At 38.3% G+C, this 15,058-nt stretch overlaps 1 protein-coding gene across 4 annotated transcripts in view; it reads right to left on the reverse strand.

The window, feature by feature from the left end:
• Positions 1-15,058, reverse strand: part of LOC143292815 (protein transport protein Sec24A-like) — a 38,254-nt gene extending 23,196 nt beyond the window's left edge. The window contains exons 1-8 of one of the 4 annotated variants that reach the window (XM_076603409.1): positions 14,768-15,058; positions 11,180-11,821; positions 7,323-7,427; positions 3,906-3,995; positions 2,550-2,734; positions 1,460-2,122; positions 657-766; positions 116-218 (exon numbers count right to left, since the gene is read on the reverse strand). In XM_076603409.1, the coding sequence (XP_076459524.1) occupies positions 116-218; positions 657-766; positions 1,460-2,122; positions 2,550-2,734; positions 3,906-3,995; positions 7,323-7,427; positions 11,180-11,821; positions 14,768-14,873 (2,004 nt within the window). In that variant the 5' untranslated portion in view covers positions 14,874-15,058. Of the gene's footprint in view, positions 1-115; positions 219-656; positions 767-1,459; positions 2,123-2,549; positions 2,738-3,905; positions 3,996-7,322; positions 7,428-11,179; positions 11,822-14,767 lie in introns of all 4 variants that reach the window. The other 3 variants (XM_076603408.1, XM_076603411.1, XM_076603410.1) reach the window with 3 other exon arrangements.

The raw sequence follows: 15,058 nt of genomic DNA on the forward strand, positions 1-15,058 counted from the left end.
TAAGAAATCCGTCCCAAAGTTAAAGTCACACAGAATACACAGGTTCAACTGAATTTCTAAAATACCAAAGAGCCAGAACATTTTCTGTGTCACTAACACTTCCGCACCATCTTACCGACAAGTCCTTAAATGGATGGATCAGTATACCCAGGGGCAGCCGGGACTTGTTGAGGAGAGCAGAACTCTGAGGTATGGCATTCAGGGTACACCGGAACACACTGCAACCGTCAACACTGCAGTTGTGGAACCACAGGCATCAAATAAAAAGGAAACACATAGTGTCATACACACATGTGCACACACACACACATATACACACTCACACACGCATGCACACAAACACATATGCACACACACACACACACACACACACATACATGTACGCAAACACATGCTTGTGCATGTATCATGGCGTGATGAACCAGTAAACACGTATACCCACATGTTCAAATATGAACATGCTGTACATTCTATCAGGGGTTCTGAAATGTAAAAATTCTTTTTGGTTGCCATGGACTCTTTTATCAATTCTAGGGGGTCTCTAGGGAGCAACAGCAAAAACCAAAAACAAAAAAAAGAAGACCTCGGTGCTCCATATGAATGAAGAGATCAGGCATTTCTCTACACAATAACAATATGAAGAACCTGAGACTTACTCAGGGTTGCAGTTGACGTGTTTGGGTGAGAGATTGGGCCGAGCTGTTTCCACACCATCAGGAGAAATTAATGTCTTCTCCTTCAGCAGGTTGATGTCTCTCTGCATCTCCTGGTTAAACATGAATATAAATATGTAACTTGAACATGAAGGAGGATATTTTCTTTGGTCCTTAAATTAAACAAACAAACAAACAAACAAAAAAAAACACAATCAAAATACAACCAAACAAAAAAAAAAAAGACTTCCTTATAACTGACTGAAAAAACTGGTAGCAAGTTTCAGTAAATGATTTATTGTGTTTTGTCTCCTTGTTTGTCCTTTTAATGACCATTTGTTTTTCCTTTTAGTTTTGCACTCATTATTTTACCTATTAATTTCATTTTTGTTTTATTCGATTTTAATGGGGGCAGGGGGTTGTTGAGGGGCAGTTCTGATATTCTATCTATTCTTCAGGGTTCAGCGGCTTTACATCTATCTTCAAGTTGTACACATCTATCTTAAAGTTGTCCTGAAAGCATGGAGATGACCTTTCATGTCAGCTGGACTATAGTATGAACACACTATTTTTTCCATTCAAAAACCTTTTTTTTAAAATGCCAAACTGTTATTGAAAAAAAGAAGAAGAAAAAATGCTGTGTGAATGTTGTCCTCCTGACACAAGTTTTCCAAACAAAGGATAACAGTGACTATTTGCAGACATTCAACACTGTAGAATACAAACCCACCACATTCTCTCACACCACTCGCACCACACCTCATCCAATACACACCCTGACACCTACAACACTCAGTCTCACTCACACTGACGCCCATCCTGTTGAAGTCGCCCGCCATGTTGTTGATAGTGTTCTGACCCAAGGCAGGCTGCGGGTAGCCAGGCTGGCCCATGGATGGAGGCTGACCATAGGGCCCAGACGGAGGACCCAGCGGCCCTGAGGGAGGCCCAGTGGGGGGACCCAAGGGAGGCCTGACCATGCCCTGCAGTGATGTGGGAGGGGGCTGGGGGTAGTTGCTACCCGGTGCTGGTCCCTGGCCGGAGGAGGTGGGTGGACCCAGGTTGAAGTGCCCCGGGCTGGGCAGTGGCCCTGGCATGGGCCTGCCTGGACCAGAAGGGGGACCTGTGGGACCTGAGGGAGGCCCTGCCTGAGGAGGCCCACTAAAACCCGAGGGAGGTCCCACCATGCTCGACACAGGCCCGGAAGGAGGACCGGGAAAACTGGACAGGGGTCCCGGCATGCTGGAAGGAGGAGGAGGAAGGGGACCTTGGGGAGGCCCTGCCATACTTGTTGGCGGCCCTGGCAATCTAGGCCCCCCTGTAGGAGGCCTTGGCCCCGGTGGCACTGCCAACGGAGGGCCCTGTGAGTGTGAAGTGAAGGGAGGCCTAGGAGGTCCTGGTGGCTGTGTGGGGGCTCCTGGTTGGCTGAAAGTGCCAGGGGGTGGGGCCCTGGAGCCTGGAGCCTGTGACTGGAAAATGCAATGACAGTCTGCCAGCAAATATTTCATTTGTATCTATAATTTGCATCTATCAGTATGGGGCTGTGCAATAAACATTACTCTGTGTGTGTGTGTGTGTGTGTGTGTGTGTGTGTGTGTGTGTGTGTGTGTGTGTGTGTGTGTGTGTGTGTGTAAGTGTGTGTGAGTGTGTGTGTGTGTGTGTGTGCATGTGTTTGTACGCATGCAAGTGTGCATAAAAATCTTCACTGAATTAATCACAAGAACATCTCTCTTTTACCAACTCAAACCTATTCCTTTTTTTAAACATTCACTAATAAAAAAATAAAATAAAATAAAAAGTCAATCCAGAGCTTTGAACAAATACTACGAGCAATGTTCTGCAGAAATGTTTCATCATCACCATCATTAATGCTGACAAAGGCAAGGATCCCCTTACCACTGAGAGGGGGGCAGCATACATCTGCGGCTGTGGCTGTCTTTGAGGAGGAGCAGTGTAAGGCCCCTGGGCACCTGGCAGGCCTGGCCTGGGGGGGAGAGGCATCCGCTGCTGCTGCCCTGGGGGGCCCTGGGAAGTGGGGTGTGGGGGGTGGCCCCCTGTTGCCACTGGTGGCTGGTCCTGTCCTGCTGACAGAGAAACGCCATGTCACAGTGTGTTCAAATTTATATCGATTAGTGCTGCATGAACGAACGAAGGAATGAAATTTTATTTTACAGGGTAAAAGAGTAAGCACAAAGTACTTGTTCACATCTGGCCCTCTGGACTAGAATAATGATTGAGAGAAGAAATAAAATAAAAAAAAGAAGAAGAAAAAAACAGGAAAAAAAAGGCGAGTCAAATTCGCAACAGCAACATCAAAATTACATAAGCATGTACAAACATAAGCATAGATACTTATGTAGGGGAAGAGTAAAGATGGTGGGGGAGGCTGACTGAACAGACAGATATAGTGAGAGTGACAGTGGAGACAGACATAGAGAGACCGACAGGGAAGGAGAGAGGCATGTATATATTCACAATCTATACATGTTTGTTGTTTATAATTGGCATGTGTCACATAATCACATGTTTTTCAATAAATGTGCATGATATATGTTTTTAAAGATAAGGAAAAGTATGCTGAGGTAAAGTAAGCTTGGCCTGCAAGTGACTGTGAAGGTGGTGAACAAACTGCTGTGACTTTAGCTTTTAATGCAATGTATGTGTTGTCCACAGCATAAGGGTTTTGTGACTTTACAGTTTACTTTCAGGTTTTACACATCACTGTGAAAACAAATGCAATTTCTATGATCTTTGCCCTCTGATAAGTCTGGTCTTTCTGTGTCTATGCTTGATCTACATGTATTTACTTGGGCAAGGTGAGGTAATGCAAGTTGATTTATTTGTGAGGAAATGAGTTAATTTATCTTTAGGCAGGTCAAGCTGACTAACCCCATGTAACCAAGTCTTTCAAACAATTAAAACTGCTTGAACAACAGACTGACAACAATCTGGATACAAATCCCTCTGATTTTAACCCTTAAAACATGTTAAGTAATTAACAATATTGATGTGTGGAAAAAAAAAATCAATGATGTTGACAGATTATGATGATAATGACAAAGTCCATTAAAACCTAAACACTGCCTTGGTCCTTAGCAGAATAGGGACTATTTCATGGAAAATAACAACAACAGGGTAGACAAAGGCAGAGAAATCTCTAATCAACATGTAAAGTACAAGCCTACAACGGTACAAATATATACCTGATAAAACTCTAGTTGGAACTGGAGCCACACTTTGGTGACAGCTTACCTTGACCAGGACTGAACTGTTGTTCTAGAGCATCGTAGGACCACTCGTTGACTGGGGAAGGCCCTCGTGAAGACTTTTGGGAGGGAGGCTCTGATCAACATACAAAGTCCTCATTAACGCTGACAACACACCTGCTCAGTAAATGAGTCACTACTTTGGGCTGTCTAAAGAAACAGGTGTCCATAATGTTAAACACTACTTGTTTATTACTGAACCGCTCTATGTAACTTGTAAGCCTCCACATTATTATATTATATTATATTATCATTATAATATTCCTGAATCATCTACGCCAAACATATCAAATCATTTTGCTCATACTGATTATATCTATAGCCCCAATGACCACAAAGGGGCCATTTCAGAGCAAATCCGCAACAAACATATTATTGTGGAAACAACAGAGGGAGAGAGGGAGAGAGAGAGAGATGAAGAGAGAGTGAGAAAGGGATAGAGGGAGGGAAGGAGATGGAGAGGGAGAGACAGAGAGAGAGTGTGTGTGTGTGTGTGTGTGTGCGAGACAGAGAGACAGACAGACAGACAGAGACAGAGAGAGAGAGTAAATAGTCCTTTTTCAAAAAAAATTAATGCATTCTTGCAACAACACCATATTGTTAAACAATATCATGATCTATAAAGTCCCACCGGTAATCAAGTCTGCCAGCTGTAGCCAGGAATATTACAACCACAAACAGTAATGAAACAATTCAAGAATTCAAATTCATCATTAAAGAAAAGGAGAAAAAAGAAAGAAAGAAAGAAAGAAAAAAGCAAATATAAAACCAAAACAAACCCCCCTGACAACAGGCAAGTCTGATTAAAACCAAAAGTAAGACAAAACAAAAGAATGCCTACACAGCAGTGGCACACACACACACACACACACACACACACACACACACACACACACTCTGACAATTCAGTTCAGGATGTGTACACATGTGTATATGCACAGTATCTGCACTAACCATTAAGTTAATGAAACGGCCCCAAATTGTGGTGACTTTGAAACCTATTCAAATGATTGTTGCACAACAGATGAGAATGTGTCAAATGTATAAATATCATTAATATAATAATCGATTTGCTGAGCAGCTGTTTCATGTAATGATAAATTTCCTCTGTTTATTTTTTTATCATGTTTTGTTTTGTGGGCCCTGGTTGTATGCACGTCCATGGAACATATGTTTTTTGTGTTTTTATTTAGTTCATTGGCCTGATATTTAAAAAATAAAATAATCATTGTTGCTCATGACTCAGCCGAGCACACGACTGCTTTATGGGAGGTGTCTCTTTTGTTCTGAAAAGCTGAATGTCCAGCAATATAACATTTCTTTCAAGTTATATCATGACCTTTTTTCCTTTTTGTTGTTGTTGCTGTTGTTTTTCTTTATGTGGTAAAAACACCCAGCATAACTCATAAACACATTACTGCTATTTGTTCAGTCCTGCCTCCATGTCAGTATCCCCCACACAATGCACATTTCAAATGAAAATCCTCATTGCTTTTCCTGCTTTTACAATTTTTATTTCTTCTTTTTTTTCTTCTTACTGTTTTACATTACTGTATAGATCTACCAACATTTTGCTTTGGGTAACTGCTTAAAAGTATACATGTACACATGATAATCAAAGTCAGCCTGAAAGAAAACATGCAACAACACCAATGAGTTAAAACAAACTGAATACACTTATCTACAGGCCAGCATGGTTACTGAAATGGCTATTTCTTGAGTATGCATGTACTCATGAATACATTAATACATGAATTTCCAATCAGAGTGAATTCCTGGATCTTTGAACAGGACCGGAGTTCAACAACTGACAAAGCCAATGACTCCAGGGGGAAGAAAAAAAGAAGAGAAAAGAGATCTGGAGCCTTGTTAATGTCTGCTAATAGCTCGCAACACAAATAGACCAACCAAACATCCTTACTGCAGGTTAGTGTTTACAGTGTTTCCTTGACAGTATCCATCAGTGTCCAGTATTGGTGTTATAATTTATAGTATTGCTATTAGCTGATCACAGCAACTTGTTTGGGTGAAGCATTTTTGTGATTTCCTTCAAAAAATAAATTCCAATGTACACACTCCAGTCTAGGGTTATTAACAAAAATAGTGTTGTTTTTGTTTTGATTACAAATATGATTAATAACTTTCAAACCTTTGTCTTAGAAAGAATTTCACGATATTTTCAGTCACTGAAATCTGAAAGAAGAAGTTGAATAAACATTAACTAAACTATAAACACTAATGAAACAATTCAACTTCAATAACTTTGTAAGTTTCTAAGCATTCAGTCATTGTTATTCCCATAATGTATCTGCACTAATGCATGCATGATACATGTATATACATTTTGTTTTTCTATCACTGCTGAAAATACCTTTATTTTTGTTTACAAACTAAAGCAATCAGGTGGACTGTTAAGCATGTAACAAACATACACTGATACATGTAGGTATGCAAGACACCAATTTCAAATTAATAAAACCTGATATTTAAAAGAATTAGAATATAAAAAAAAAGTCAAATAAACAAACAAACCAAAACAAAAAAATCCACACCCTTTCAATCACTAAGAAACATCCATAATGAATCATTAACCAAGGGCAAGGATACATCCACAGTTTACACCAACTTCTACACACACACACACCAGACACACACGTGTATACGCAGATTTTAGGTTTTAAACAAAACAACAACTACACTTCAAAAATAAATACACATGACTGACTGATTCACTTGTACTTAAGTTAATATTTATAAGTTTATTGAAACATTCTGAAAAAACTTATTTCAATTTAATCCAAAAAATCTTCCAATAATGAACACTAATATTTGTAAAAACTTATTTAACAATTTATGAAAATTTCAAAACAAGAATTCAAAAAAATGGATGGAGGAAGATTTTCTTTTTTCTTTTTAATGGCAGGAGTACTGTTACTATTAATAATAGTTTTTATTACACAAAAATTCATCTGAAATAAATCATGTTACAAAATGAACTAAAGCTTTCCTCACAGCAGACGCAAGTAGCATTAGTTATTAGTAACAAAAAACAAAACAAAAAAAAGCAAACAAATACAAAATATAGCAGGTAGATTTAAATCAAATGACTAACTGGATTTCAAGTTTGCATTTAAACTAATATACTGATAGTGATATATATACTATATAGTAATAAAATAGAGAGAGGAAAAACATTCTTTACTTAATTTTGATATTACCTTTCTCCAGAAACATACTTATAATACCTCAGCACCACTTAATAATCAAAATCTACAGAAGGCTTCACAAAGTATGAAAATTGTAACATTCAGATCCTCATGAACTTCAGGGAAGTAGATACATCAGTTGTGCACACATAAATAATCACGACAATTCTGAGGCTAAAAAGCCTTCATGATGGTACCTGAACTGTTTGGGGTGGGGTTAGGTGTAAGCTTCATTGCTGCGCCAATCTGATGGGAATATTGTGCATGCCCATGATATGGCACAGGCAACTCATTGGATGAACCTGAGATTTGAACACAACACCGTTAGATGTATGTTATTCACAAAGATACAGAGCTCTGCCAATTCAATTCAATGCGTTGTAAAGTATACAAAAATGGGTGTAGTACAACAACTAGTAGCCATGCAACTGCAAGACAAATGAAGTGAATAACAGTAATGATCACAGTCACAGCAATCTTTGGTAACACAGACAGCAAGAAGCAAAAAAGCAGTATACAACACTTACTTTTAACTTCTTTTCTCTATTTTCTAAAGCTGTTAGTGTGAATTTCATATTTTTCCATTGGCTGTAGCCATGAAGGTGAGTTCTTCAGATTTTTATCCGGCTTAAATTTGTATAATGGGCAGATAATGTATGAAACTTTTCAGCGTTTTCCAAATTATATATGTAAATTTAAAATAATAATAATAATAATAATTTAATCTATAGTAATTTGTAATTCGGGAATGCTACAAAGAGGGACTCATCTGACAAGTCTGATCGTATTAAAAAAAAATGAATTAAAAAAGTCTACTTTTTTTTCCTTTTAAGTTTATGTCTTATCAAAAAATATATTTCTCATACTTATATAGTTATAATTTATGCATACGCACAATCAAAACAATAATCAATGTGTACAGATGTCACAAAGTTGGAGGGTTCAACAGGGAGGAGCTTTTTTTCATTAAAAACAAAAATTTTTTAACCCATCCTTTGCCTATAAGACATCAGCTGACATCTTACAGAAAGTGCTTCCCCCTTGCCAAAAAGACGTCCACTGACTTCCTGCATGAATTCAGACTTTTCCTTCATCAGAGTTTGCTTCCATAAACATAAAAAGACTCCGGACAATTAGCTTGATATATATGTCTGGATTATAAAAATACTATAAATTTAAACGTCAGGTGGAAGACCCCTTTCTTCTCCATAATGCATAATGTTTTGCTAATTGGACAAAGTGGTATGTGTGTGAAAAGGGAAGGTTTGCCTCATATATAAATATATATATATATATATATATATATGTGTGTGTGTGTGTGTGTGTGCAATAAAGGCATCAGAAACATCAATCACTGAATCAGATACAGTCAATGGATCAACTTCACTGGCTGAACAACTATAAATGATTATGGACAGTTATAATGATGGAGAAGGATCTCTCCTGTGATGATTTGTTAGAAAATGAAGATGATGACAACAGGAAATGAGGTATGAAACTGACAGCAAAATTTGATACTTTTACACTTGAGCTATCTAAGCAGACAGCATTTTTGATCATGTGACAGAGACTGACACGAGTGACAGAGAGAGGGCTGAGAATATGCATGTAGTTTGGAAAGAGGGGGAGGAGAGGGACAAGAGGAGTGGTGTAAGATGGGAGGTTGCAGGCGTGTCAGAGGGCATGGATGGGGGCATGGCTGTGGATGTCAGATATATGTTCCAGCCACTGAATACTGCCCAGGGCTGAAACTGCAAAGTACAGGAAACATGAATTTTTATTTTTTTCACGCTTTCTACCACTAATCAGATGACTAAAATATTTGCAAAGGAAGCAAACTAGCATGCACATCAGACACTTGTCAGCCCAGCTGCAGCCTTGACTGAGTGAGTGAACATTATGATTAAGAAAGAGCTTCCCTGTCTGTAAGTGTAAGGGAAAGTCCTTTTGTTTCACAATGCTGGACTGGGCGGCATCTTTGCATGCATACAATTGACCTTTTTACATATTGACTGAACCCATGACTGTCACTGTCACTGTCAGGACAGTCATTCACTTATATGTCTGTGAGAGTTGTGATTGTTATCACAAACTGACAAAGTTAAAATCTGTTTTATTTTCATACTGAAAACAAGCATGTCATTTCCAGAGCTCTGTATTTTGTTTGTTTTCTTTTTCAATGTCATTCTGTGGAGGTGGAAAAGAGTTTATTCTTGCAAAAAAATTATAATCTTGATCTTCACTTTGATACTGTGCCTGAATAGTTAAGTTATATGCAATAAAATTCATTGGGAAAAAATCCAACTTTCAGAATCCTCATTCATTAGAAAAAAAACAGTTAATTCAATACTTTCTTTCAGTGTCTCTTTTACTTAGATAAGTTTTTTGTGTGCATTAAACACACACACACACACACACACACACACACACACACACACACACACACACACACACACACACACACATATATATATATATATATATATATATATATATATATATATATATATATATATATATATAAACCAAAAAAAACCCTGATTCATCAAAATTCCATGGCAAGGGGATAGCACTTTTTTTTTAAATAACAAAATTATCTGGCACTGAACAGGTAAATCCAGCTGCTGTGCATTAAATTCTGTGTGACATGCTGAGGTGGAAAGTTGGATGGAAGGGAGTAGCAGAAAAGGAATAAACCATGAAGTACAAGCTATGGTTCTAAACTATTTAGAAATTAATTAACAATATGCTGCTAGTACATACTATGTATATGAAACTTGGTGGAACTTGATAATTTATTTTCAAATTATTTGTTTTCTTTAAATTGTTTGTTTGCTTCTTGGGTGTTTATAATACATTCCAATTCAATTCAATGTTGTGCTGCATACTGGGAACTTAATCTTTCGACTTTTGCATGCACACATATATGTATTATCATATCAATAGTATGCACTCTTATACGTACACATGTGCACGCTTACATGCCTACACAGACACCCCTGCGCCCATGCATGCCTCTGCATGCTAATACTTTACACCTATGGCTGAATCTTAGTATAAAAACTTTTTTTGGGGGGGGTGGGGGGGTACAGAAAAAATACAATATATAACATGACAGGATAAGGGTAAACTGCCAAATGTGCAGAATATTATTTCAAAAAGATGAATAATTATGTAGGAATACATTATTTTTATGCAATTTTTAACTGTTTTACTATGGCATTATGACTCTAAGTGTATTTCAAAGAACAAAAAGTTCTCAAATAACTCAGGATATTACATAACATGCATACCATATGATCTCCTTCTAATCTGGGTTTACACTATAATTATATAATATAAACTGTCCTCAGTAATAGTACTAATACTTTAATAGCAATATATACCTTGCAATTTTTTTAAACACATATATGGTATAGTATTACTATTACTAGTATTAGCAATGGATGTGTTGATAAATTAATAATATTATTAACTGATACTACTAATAATATGATAATACAGCAGAATATATTGCCTTGGATTAAAAACATTACCCATTAGTTACACATCTATAGTATTACTATTAAAAAGTAATAGTTATGAATGTGTTGAGAAATGAATAATATTACCAACTGACAATGATAATAGGATAATACAGCAGAATATATTGCCTTGGATAAAAACAGTTTTACATCAGAAAAGCTCCAAATATGCTGTGCAGCTTCAACTGCCACGCAAAACCATGCGAAATAAAACAAGCCAAACCTCTCTGTAAAAATAAATCATTACAACTGTTAGCAAAATAATTCCACTTGCCATGCATGCTGAATTAAATCAAAAACTAATACATGTATCCCACAAAACAGTTTCAATCAATGCATAAAATGTTAATCATTATACACATGATTACTGCAAAGTTAGTGTTCAGAAGACTGAACTTACACTTTGCTTTGGCGATGATAATAAACATATATATTAAATTATTTGTAAATAAAACACAAACACAATCATGCATTTATATCAAATAACTTTGATGCTGAGTCATCCTTCATGCAAATATCATGCAACTTACTTGGAAATCCAGAACTGGGTGTGCTAGCGCCAGAAGCGTTACTGACTGATGCTGACTGGCTTCCAATGCTTCCAGAAGGAGGAGGTGCTGTCATTCTTGAAGACACTGTGGTGATACCACCACCACTGGTACTACTAAGGGGCTGGGCTGATGGCATGGACAGATGGGGAGATCCTGCATTGGGGCCACCTTGTGACAAAGGTGGAGCCTGAAAATGGTTAGGCGGCTGAGTTGGCGGTTGCTGCAAACCTGCAAAGGGATGGGGAGCATTCACTGTTCCATTTACTATTGGTCCACTTCCTGGAGGGGCCGAGTTATAGAAACTGTTAGCTGGCACAAACTGTCCAGACACTGGAGGGCGGAAACCTCCCACTGGTTGAGATGGAGCACCACTAGCTGATACCTGGGGGCCTGGAGGCCTGTTCATGCCTAAAGATCTTGGTGGCATTTGTCCTTGTGATGCTGGTGGCACAAACCCATTGACATTACCACCCATCATAGGAGGAGGGCCAACTGGTCCACTGTTGAACCTCTGTGGAGGCACTTGTCCAACAGAGGGATTCATGTTCGGAAAACCATGCGGAGGACCACCCTGAAGATCCTGTCCTTGAATGTGTGGCATTCCGGCCATCTTGGGTGCTCCTGAATAAAATAAAAAGAATGTTGACAACCTATCTTCTAAATAGACTCTTTACACAATCAAAAGTATTGTAGCATTTTACTGTGGGTGTACGGGGGTAGGGGGGTAAATTTTTAACTTTTGCCGCCCTTTTTCAGTACCATTAGTCATGTTTCCCACACCATTATTTTATCCCCTATACACAACAACACCCCCATTCTCTATAAAAGTCCCTGTGCTGGTTGACCACCGTGAGTCGTGACTAAAAGCGGTAACAATGTTAGGGTGCCAGAAGGCCACACACCACAGAAGATCCCATAATGTTGCTGAGTCATTTCACTGATGTTCAGTTATACCTGTTCTGACTGAACACTTGTAGGACTAAGCAAACTTACAAAAAAAACCCACAACATTATGTTTTGATCAGTGTCGCAATCAGTCAATGCTGCATATAATTTCACAGTGACTCTGTTAGTCTGTTAGTCAAATAGAGAAGTAAGGTTGGAGAAGTGTGGCCAGATCAGCATTACTGGGTTCCAATTATGCAATGATGTTTCCAAAGGGTCATCTTAACCTTTAGTTTACAACTGTAGGGGGGGAAAAAAGAGTCCAATTTGTGTCTGATCTGAGAGAAAATATGAACTGAAGGCAGCGTGTGTGTGTGTGTGTGTGTGTGTGTGTGTGTGTGTGTGTGTGAGTGTGAAGCAATGTCAAGTCAAGTCAAAATGATCTTTATTGAGGGTAAAAGAATAAGCTTATACAGCTTTTTTACATCCTGTTCTCAGAAAAAAAGAGAAGACTTTTTTTTTTTCTTTTTTAAAGGAAGAAATGGGGGAAGTGGGTGTCTGGAAAGGAAAATACGGGAATAAACAATTACAAGAAACACACAAAAATTCTATCGAAAACAACAACAGAAATAATACAAGCATAAATAGCAATAAATATACATACGATACTGACATGATCACAACATGCAGTGCGACATTCTTACATCATTAACTTAATTCAGGAAGAAAAGAGCTAGAGAAAGAACGAGAGAGAAAGATATACACACACACACACACATATATATACATACATACATACATACATATATATATACACATATATACACACACACATACATACACACACATACATATATATATATATATATACATATACATATACATACATGTATATATATATATATATATATATATATATATATATATAGAGAGAGAGAGAGAGAGAGAGAGAGAGAGAGAGAGAGAGAACAGACAGCCGGATAAAGGTAGCAGGCGAGAGATGGAAAAGAGACAGAGTCAGGAGGACAGAGAGAGTTTAAGGTTAGAAAGACAGACAGACAAATATATAGACAGCAGATACAAGGATAGTCATATCACAGCATGAAGTGATCATATTTTTTCCATCAAATATTTCTTAAGTGATTTTTTGAATGGTTGCTTTAGAACATGACTTTAAGGAGGGAGATAAACCATTCCATATCGTTCCCCAGAATATGTTAAACTAGATTTATATAAATTGTTTCGGGGTCGTGGAAAAGATAGTTTGTGAGTGCGTCTATTTTCATTCGTAATAAAAATTCTGGATTATTTTCTTTGGTGCCGTTAAATTCGCTAAACTGTGCATACACATACATTTGTTAAGTAACAGTCGACTTTTGAGTGGAAGAATGTCTAAATTTTTATAGTCAGTGTCTGTCACAGTATTAGATGTGTGTGTGTGTGTGTGTGTACTGTGAGGGAGATGAGAATGTGTGTGTGTGAGTGTGTGTGTGTGTGTGTGTGTGTGTGTGTGTATGTGTGTGTGTGTGTGTGAGTGAGTTGTGTGTGTGTGTGCGTGCCTAAGAGAGAAAGAAACTACATACTGTATGAGTTGTGCCAGTGTTGACTGTGGGCAGGGTTGTGGAGAGCATGTGTTTATTATATATATATATATATATAATATACTATATGTGTGTGGAGAGGGGGTGGTGGAATGGGGTGGTGGTGTGGAGATTTCAGAACTGAGTGGATAGTGGTAGTATACACATGCATGCATGCATCTATATGTGCATGCATTAGTGTGTGTGTGTGTGTGTGTGTGTGTGTGTGTGTGTGTGTGTGTGTGTGTATTTGCATCACATCTGATCCTGAGAGAGAAAGTGTACTGTATTTGTTGTCTGTCTTTAATGTCGGTGGGACTGTGGAGAGAGAGAGAGAGAGAGAGAGAGAGAGAGAGAGAGAGAGAGAGAGAGAGAGAGAGAGAGAGAGTGTGTGTGTGTGTGTGAGGGAGAGGGGGGACGAGAGGGTACTGTGGTTTACATATGTGCACAAGTATGTGTGTGTGTGCATTACAATTTACCAATGTACATGAATATGTGTCATTGTGTTGAAGCATATGATATGTATGGTGTGTGTGTGTGTATGTGTGTGTGTGTGTGTGTGTGTGTGTGTGTGTGTGTGTGTGTGTGTTTCTCCTTGCTTATGTTCACATTTTTGTAAAATTATTAAACACATCCCTTGATCACAAACATATGTGTACATTCTTTGATCACATATGTGTGAACATGTGTGTCCACAATTATCTGAGCATGTGTGTGTGTGTGTGTGTGTGTGTCTGTGAGTGTGTGTATATATGTGTCACTGACAGCGTATTTGAAGAAGCATAATCACATGATGTGTGTGTGTGTGTGACTGTGTGTGTCACTGACAAAGCATGATCACATGATTCTTGCAAGTTCTGAGAAGATTATTTTCTTTTCAATACATTCTCCTTCACTTCGACTAATTTATTTCACACAAAAAACTCCGATACCTGATCATTCTAAATTACATCTCACATTTCCAGTGCAGACACTGAGACAGGTAAGTTTCACAAGTGGACAACGCTAATGGACTCCCTCATAACATCATTAGCAGACGGTTTGCACGATCAACGTAGCACACAGCCAGGTGTATATCTGCATCTCAAACAACACTATTTACCTTGAAAACCCGATGCATGTCCAGCTGGTTGATTTGCGACACCCTGGTAGGGGATGGGAGGTCTAACTGGCTGTCCGAAATGATGGGACTGATCACGATCCGCCATTTCAAGTCAAAATGGAATCATGAACAGAAGCAGAATTTGTGGGTTTTCGAGTCAAGCTCTACATGGCATGTCTATTTCCGGTAGATTGTTACAAACCACGAATTCTTTACACTGCTGATGGTTGCCACACCATCATAGAAAACGTTGGCCGTGAAATGCCTGAAGGCCACGAAATGTTTCCGGAA

This window comes from Babylonia areolata, chromosome 18 (assembly GCF_041734735.1).
Source record: "Babylonia areolata isolate BAREFJ2019XMU chromosome 18, ASM4173473v1, whole genome shotgun sequence".
Lineage (NCBI taxonomy): Eukaryota > Metazoa > Mollusca > Gastropoda > Neogastropoda > Buccinidae > Babylonia > Babylonia areolata.